This window comes from Helobdella robusta (assembly GCF_000326865.2).
Source record: "Helobdella robusta unplaced genomic scaffold HELROscaffold_10, whole genome shotgun sequence".
In the NCBI taxonomy this organism is placed as follows: domain Eukaryota; kingdom Metazoa; phylum Annelida; class Clitellata; order Rhynchobdellida; family Glossiphoniidae; genus Helobdella; species Helobdella robusta.
This window is the reverse complement of record NW_008703571.1, coordinates 445,165-452,664: the sequence shown is the minus strand read 5'-3', so window position 1 is coordinate 452,664 and position 7,500 is coordinate 445,165. Positions and strand designations below refer to the sequence as shown.

Here is a 7,500-nt window from a genome sequence, read left to right as displayed (position 1 = left end):
ATTTGGTTATAATACAAAAATTTTAACATTTAATGGCATTTTTTTTTATTAATTTAATTAATGAAGATATATAAAACCAACGTACAATGTATGTAAACTGAATGGTTGAATATATTTTGCTGGTTCAGTTCAAACTGGCATATGTACTCTCCCACATCCTGCTCACCTGCAATCAAAAAATTTCCATCACCATCATTGTCACACTCAAGTACCATCATTTTCACATCATTATTAGAACATTTATCATAAACATTATCATTATTCTAGATATATGAATATCCAACAATACTCTTGATAAATGCTTCCATTGAATTTCCTTACCAACATTCTTAACAGACAAAGTTGTATCTGTAGTAGTATCTGAGTACGTTGTGTTCATAACATATTTTGAATATAAGGATGATGACGTGGAAGATGATGATGATGATGATGAATACGGTGATGGCCATGAAGATGACGAAGATGTCAGTGAGATACTGCTAGCGATCTGAACATCGGATTTGAACCAGCTAACACCGGCTCTGACATCACCATTAACCAGTGAACAGCTGATCGTTGTTGAATTGCCAGCGTGCGTTATCAAACTTGACTCACTCAAAACTTAGGGTGTGGAATTTTTAAAGGATATAATATTGGAAAAAATTTCAATAGAATCATTTTTCATCTCCAAAACTTAATTATTTAAAAAATATATATTAACTAACCTTCCAAGACGTAGACATCGACAGCAAATGGCATATCTGTACCACTTTGAACAGAGCATTTGTAGGAGCCAGAGTCCCACGTCTGAACATCTTTCTTCTTCAACTGCAAGAAATAAACTCCATTTACTCTGGCCAGAATGAGAAAACCAGTTTCTGATGAGCTGTCAATAACTTTATATTCTCTGTTCAAGTCGGTGGGGTCTGATTTGGACCAGACAACCCTGAAACCTTCTGATTGCTCGCACATGAGATCTAGATCGCTGCCTGATTTTAGATAAACTGGTAGAACTTGGGGGTACGTTATGTGGGTCTTTGCTATAAAATTCATTAAATTTAAAACCATTAGATTAGAATATCTATCAAGCATTCATAACAATAATATCAAAAAAATGTCCAAAAATATCAATTAAAAAGGCATGGTGTTTCCACTAACGTTTCACTGGTCCCAAAACATAACACAGAAAGTAGCAAGATGTCAAAATCACTGACTCCCTCATTGTTTAATCAAACGATCAATACATTTCGTTTAAATTTTACTTGTTTAGCGTTTAGCCACCATTGACAAAATGAAAAATGTACTCCAGATGATCAAATTAAATCTTGAAAAGTGGTCATCTTAAAAATTCCTTCATGAGATTAATTTATGGCGGATTGCACTGCAAAGCTGCTGAAGAAATTGGTGTAGTAACCACACAGGCGATACGATGTTATTGATATTATCTCACCTCAATAATTTAATGTCTGTTAATGAGTTGATAAGTGAAATTTTAACTATTTATAATATTTGACTGTAGATTGCAACACGAATCAGTATTTTGACGATAATGTTTGTGGCAATCAATCAAGATTAATTAATGACATAATCGAGTGAACGGAAACAAACTCAGCTTACAACATTATTACAAGCATTTCGAATATTTTTATTATGTTAATTTTACAAACAGCCATAAAATTGTGTCAAAAATAAGTTAGCTCATCCCTGTTTAAAGAGACATAATTTTTTGTTATTAACTAAAAGTGAAGTTTGTTAAAAAAATACTTTTTTTTAAATTTAAAATCTATCAAAGCGTTTTTTTTATTATTTTATTGTAAAAAAGTACATCATGGCTGAAATTATTGACCCCAGAATATTAACCGATCAAGAAATTGAATTACTCGAAAAACAAGATAAACGATTAGTGCCGGAATTTAGGCAGAAGAAATTAGAGGAAGAGGTGTGCAAGTCTTGGGATCTGTTTTATAAAAGAAACGAAACAAAATTCTACAAAGATAGACATTGGACGGCCAGAGAATTCGAAGAACTTCTGCCAGAATCTGTAATTTTTAGCTTTTTGGAAATTATTTTTTTCTATTAGAATTAGTTAGAATAATATTCATTAGTAGCATTAGTTGTTTTGTTTATTTATTAAGTTGTAAATAAAAAAGAAATTAAAAAAATTATTCAATTTTGTTTTAAAACTTTTAAAAAATGACGTCCAAAATATTTATTTAGATTTACACTTGACCTGCATGCTGCTACTAATCCTAATCTTTTCTTGACTAATAACGAATTAGCTTCTTATACTTTAATTATTAATTTAAGGTTTTTTTGATAAAAATGAATTTAAAGTATAAGCATAACTTATAAATAATTCACATAATAACTATCAATGTTCTATTTTTTGCCTACAGCTAGAAAATAAACATTTACTAGAAGTTGGGTGTGGTGTAGGAAATTTCATTTATCCTCTTGTTCAAGGTACTTCGACGACATACTTTCATGCCTGTGACTTTTCTTCGAGAGCTGTCGAGTTTGTTAAGGTAGGCTATCAAATTATTAGCCATTAAATGTTTGTTTATTTAAAATTTATCCTGTTGTGCTAGATTATAGTTGTATTCCACAGAAAAATGAGTTATATGATAGCATCAGAATTAATGTGTTCCATTGTGATCTGACAAGAGACTCACTTTCCACATCAATACCTTGTGCATCCGTTGATATTGTCAGCCTAATTTTTGTTCTCTCTGCAATTCATCCAAACAAGATGATGACAATCGTTGAAAATTTAAAATCTGTAAGTTATAATAGTATATTTTCAGATGTGTATTTTATTATCGTGTATCAAATTGTGATTTATAATTTTCAGGTCTTGAAATCAGGAGGCAAGGTGTTATTTAGAGATTATGGGAACAAAGATCATGCCATGCTTAGATTTGCACCTGGTCAGAAATTATCAGATAGGCTTTATGTTAGGCAGGACAACACCAGAGCCTATTATTTCATTTTAGGTTTTTTTTTCAAATTTTGCATAATAAAAAACAACTTAATCAAAATTTTTTTGTTTTACAGAAGAGTTACAGAAAATATTTGAATCATCTGGATTTCAAACGGACAGGTTGAGTTACATATACAGAGAAACCGTCAACAAAAAGGAAAATATGTGGGCTCAAAGGATATTTCTGCAAGGAGTTTTCATCAAAACATGACATGATCTTTTCAAATAAAATTTTTTTAAAGAGCTGTTCTGTTGTACTATCTGTTTTACAATCGATCTGCTTCTTTTCACGGTACCGTGAAGTGACGATTTGCAGATATGAACTTGTGAAATTTGAATCAGCCAATGTTTTTGCTTCATTTTTGACATAAGTCACAATGCTCTAGCATTTTAAAACATCAGATAACGTGAATTCAAATGTTACAAACATTATTAATTAAAAATTTGGTAGCTGGCGTTCCATCGTTAACGGATTTTTGTCTCACTACCATTTTAATTTTACGATTTTTAATCTCACTTCTCATTTAGTTTTTTGCTTCGTTTATTTTAAGATTTTGCTCTGTTAGCCTAATAATTAGCAGCCGGCGATTTGTTAAATTAATTGTTACATCAAATTGCAGTAATTTTTATTTGTTATGGCGACATCGGGAGTAACTGAGATTCCGCTTTCTGAATTATCGCTCCCCCAACTTACTCAATTATCCCAACAGTTAGATAAAGTGAGTCGTTCATTATGAAAAATTATGTTATTCGATTGCATTCACGATGTCATACTAAATAACGCTTAACTACCTCAACTGTTCTGCCCTGATTGATCTACTATAAAAAACTATAATTTCTATTCTAATGGCCAAAAAATAAGAATATTAAAATTAAACCAAAACTTTAAAATTAAACAAATTTTAACTTGTAATGTAAACCTGAAAATTTGTCCAAGTCACTATTTATTGCATTGCCTAAAAAACCTGATGCAACAGAATGTGAACTACATCAAACAATGAGCTTGATGAGTTATCTTATAAAACTTCTCTTGAGAATTTTGATGATGAGAGCAAGAAGCAAAATCAGATTTGAAATTTCAAATATCTAATGTTAATATTTTACATTTCAGGAAGTAGATGTCTTACAATCATCACTGACAAGTCTTAAGATTGCCCAGTCCAAATTTGCATCATGTAAAGAAGTGCTGAATGAAATTAAGGCAAAAAACATGAACAAAGAACTATTAGTACCTCTAAATAGCTCAGTATATCAATTTTATTACTCTACGCCATGATAATAATTATTACATTTGTCATTTATTAGTTTTTCAAATATGATAATTATTAGTTATTTTATTCCAAAGTCATGGCTAAGCATGTCTTCTTGCTTTCAGATATATGTGCCTGGTGAAATATCAAATACAGATTATGTCATGGTTGATATTGGCACTGGCTACTTTGTAGACATGGTTAGTAAAAATATTAGCGAAATATTTTTATTAGTAAGATATTACATAAATATTCAATAAAAAGTTGTTTAGTTAAAGAAAAGATGAACAAGTTTATTCAGTTGATTTAATTATTTCAGAAAGTAAACAAGGCAAAAGATTATTACCAGCGTAAAGTAAAGTATTTAGAAGAGCAAATGGGTAAGCTGCAGTCACTCTATCAAGAAAAACACAGATTCAAAGAAGGTAGGTCAACTGATCAAGATTTATTCTGAATTTAGACAAGTTTTACTCCAAACTTGTTTGCCTAATGACTCATTCATTATCTAAAACTTTTTCAGTTTGTGATTTGTATGTTATAGTATTTTTCAGGTTATAAATTATCGCCTAAAATTTTTTGGAATAATGATCATTTTCAAAATTTGCTTTGTTAGTGACCCTTGAATTATTCTTTTTGCAGCAATCATAGATCTGCTGCAAAGTAAAGTTCAAGCCCAGATGTCACAACAGAAGGCATCAATGAAATGACATTTTAATAGAATATAATGAACACCTGTCTCAAATATTTTTCTAACATTTAATTAATTGATTAAAATCCTTTTATGAAGTTTAAAAATGAACATTGATTGATAGGATAAATTTCTTTATAAAAATTCAGTTTAATATTTGTTATACATGTGTTGTTCATAACGTTATTACCATAGCGAACATGCATGCTAACTGAAAGTTTTAGCAACTGTCCTTTCACACACACACACACACTCATTCTCATCTAATTCATTCATTTTTGCCAAAAATTTCAAATACAGATTTCAAACATCCTGATTACCAACATCATTGCCATTAAAAAAAACATCATTTCGTTTTTATTGAATTGTCAAAATAATTTCTTCGTTCATCGTTGATTGTTACTAATTAATGTAAAAAGCAAATGTTTTGTTAAAAATATGTATGTACATGTATATGTGTGTGCGTGTTGTGTGAGTAGAATGTGATTTCAAGACATGGAGCCCCCGACTTGCTCCTGATACACCTCAATCACATCTTCATCTGTCATACCGAGCTTTAGAGAATAAAACAAAATAATTTTATAAGTAACTTACATATGTTTAAAGTTATTTACATTTTAGAAATTATTAATGATGATATAATTGAAATACAAAAATGACTTGAATTCTTATGAACGTTGGAATGTAATAGATACCTGCTTTGGTGTCTCATCATCATTCAACCTTCTGCCATCAAACAGGAATCTTAGGTACCCTATAGGCACCCCCTAGGAAAAATATTGTCAAACTAGATGTGAGTAGTGCAAAACAGCATATAAAATAAAAAATGGATAAGTTTTTATTGGTGGCACTATAAAACAAAGAGATCAATATCAGTTGGGCGTCACGATGATGAAATGGTTAAAGTGCCTGGCACTGTTAATGTAGTGACCGGGTTTGAATCTAAAGAAATCCCCACCTGTCACATGCGAAAAATATGTGATGCATTGTTTCATGTGTAATTATATATTGTGTGTTTGTCATAATAGTAATGCGTCTCATAGCACTATATAAATTAAAATTACATTATTATTATTGGTATTAAAATAGACATAATTAATTAATACTATTAAGTAATATTACTAATAAATATTCAGGTGCTGCATAATAACGAAAATAGAATTAATCAAAAACTAGATTACAATGACACACTTGTCTCTCGGAATAAGATTTTTTTAATTTGCTCATTTTTGTAGTCATCTTGACTTTAAAATGGACCTCACTCTGATCCTGCATTTTGTTCAATAAAAATTAATAAAAGCTAATTTAATTAATTTCAAAAAATTAATCCGACAAGATCGGCGAAAAAAATGTCATCTAACGAATTATCTCACCTGTCCCATAACTTTGAGCCTTATAAATTCTCCATTTTTTTCGTCAACTTTCTTGGAGTCATCTTCCTTGCTGGCACCAGCAGTGGCAGATTTTTCTTCCGAATCGCTCATATTTCTGTAGATATATCTTTAAATTTTATCTAATTTGAAAAATTTTTATTTTTTTTTTCAAAACGTGTTGACGATCAGCCTTTAATAAGAGAGCAAAATTTTATGGAATTAACGCAGCTAGAAATGCAACGAACCAACAACAAACATGGATTCCACGCGGTGTTGACAATGTCTTCATTTTGCATGTAGCCATTTTTTCAATATATTTGGACTTTTCCAAATACTTATCACAAAACCATAATTCACACGTGTTATATGTTTTATAAATACGTGTAACAAATTTGTTTTTTTTAAATAAAATATTTATTTTTTAGATACACACAACATCTTCAATCTAAAATTTTATAAATCAAGTTCTATATATCAACTTCCATAACAAAGCTTCATGGTAACTACCACGCATTAAAGTTCTAAGAAAATGGACAAGCCACTAATAATTTCATTATTAAATTGTAATTAGTTTTAAATTTGGTTAGCAGCATATGTATTTGTATAATAATTCAACACACTCGATTCAAGACTATTCAAAAAAGTAGAAAATAATAACCACGTCATCCATCCTCTACTACAACCAATCAAAACTACTACACACAACCTTCGTCTACGCAAGCATAACTATCAAGTCCGCCACCCAATCAACATATCAGGAAAAGATCTTCATCACAAGACTTCTTAAACATATTAGCACTCAATAAAACATTCATTCACACAATTAGTTTTTTTTATCGATCACCTCACTAACTTAACTAACTAACTTAATTAAGTCATCATCTAGTCTAATAACAAATTAGGGGAGATGGGGGCACATTGATCTGTTTTGAGGTTTTTTTGTAACAACAGTGAAACTAACCAAAAAGTGAATATTAATATTTGTGCAATTTACAGAGGAACATTCATTTAATGTATTAAGTTCAGTTTCAATTGTATAATACAAGAAATTTTTAAAAAAATTTAACTTTGGTACAACCCCTACAAAGGATCAAAGCACCCCATATACGGGGTACCATGATCCCTCCCATGGGGTACATTGATCCTAGGTATAAATCAATATGATTTGATGTTCATTTGCCTCCAAAAAACTCGTTAAAACACATTGGATATAATAATTCATAATTTTTA

At 30.3% G+C, this 7,500-nt stretch overlaps 4 protein-coding genes across 4 annotated transcripts in view; 2 read left to right on the top strand and 2 right to left on the bottom strand.

Annotated features, from left to right (window-relative positions):
* The window catches only part of HELRODRAFT_166512 (hypothetical protein), a gene marked incomplete at both ends in the record, with an annotated part of 2,493 nt that extends 1,292 nt beyond the window's left edge, over nucleotides 1–1,201 (bottom strand). Inside the window, 3 exons of the mRNA XM_009011750.1 lie at nucleotides 86–166; nucleotides 705–1,019; nucleotides 1,138–1,201. Coding sequence (XP_009009998.1) covers nucleotides 86–166; nucleotides 705–1,019; nucleotides 1,138–1,201 — 460 coding nt within the window. The remainder of the gene's footprint in view (nucleotides 1–85; nucleotides 167–704; nucleotides 1,020–1,137) is intronic.
* A 606-nt stretch (nucleotides 1,202–1,807) lies between these two features.
* On the top strand, nucleotides 1,808–3,170 carry HELRODRAFT_71342 (hypothetical protein; the record flags this gene model as incomplete). Its single annotated transcript, XM_009011749.1, has 5 exons — nucleotides 1,808–2,020; nucleotides 2,376–2,504; nucleotides 2,588–2,758; nucleotides 2,831–2,972; nucleotides 3,034–3,170. 5 exons carry the CDS (start codon nucleotides 1,808–1,810, stop codon nucleotides 3,168–3,170), a joined length of 792 nt encoding a protein of 263 aa, XP_009009997.1.
* A 292-nt stretch (nucleotides 3,171–3,462) lies between these two features.
* On the top strand, nucleotides 3,463–5,350 carry HELRODRAFT_108802 (hypothetical protein). Its single transcript, XM_009011748.1, has 5 exons — nucleotides 3,463–3,678; nucleotides 4,071–4,205; nucleotides 4,335–4,409; nucleotides 4,529–4,634; nucleotides 4,849–5,350. Exons 1-5 carry the CDS (start codon nucleotides 3,595–3,597, stop codon nucleotides 4,914–4,916), a joined length of 468 nt encoding a protein of 155 aa, XP_009009996.1. The 5' UTR covers nucleotides 3,463–3,594; the 3' UTR covers nucleotides 4,917–5,350.
* Nucleotides 5,351–5,385: 35 nt separating this feature from the next.
* On the bottom strand, nucleotides 5,386–6,381 carry HELRODRAFT_166510 (hypothetical protein; the record flags this gene model as incomplete). The annotated part of the gene is made up of 4 exons (XM_009011747.1): nucleotides 5,386–5,451; nucleotides 5,593–5,664; nucleotides 6,089–6,166; nucleotides 6,271–6,381. 4 exons carry the CDS (start codon nucleotides 6,379–6,381, stop codon nucleotides 5,386–5,388), a joined length of 327 nt encoding a protein of 108 aa, XP_009009995.1.
* Nucleotides 6,382–7,500: the final 1,119 nt, after the last annotated feature.

Excerpts from the sequence above, each read along its gene's own strand:
- HELRODRAFT_108802 (XM_009011748.1), top strand. The coding sequence starts at position 3,595 with ATGGCGACATCGGGAGTAACTGAGATTCCGCTTTCTGAATTATCGCTC. Across the intron at positions 4,410-4,528 it reads CTGGCTACTTTGTAGACATG|AAAGTAAACAAGGCAAAAGA; the intron begins GTTAGTAAAAAT and ends TAATTATTTCAG. Across the intron at positions 4,635-4,848 it reads AAAACACAGATTCAAAGAAG|CAATCATAGATCTGCTGCAA; the intron begins GTAGGTCAACTG and ends TTCTTTTTGCAG.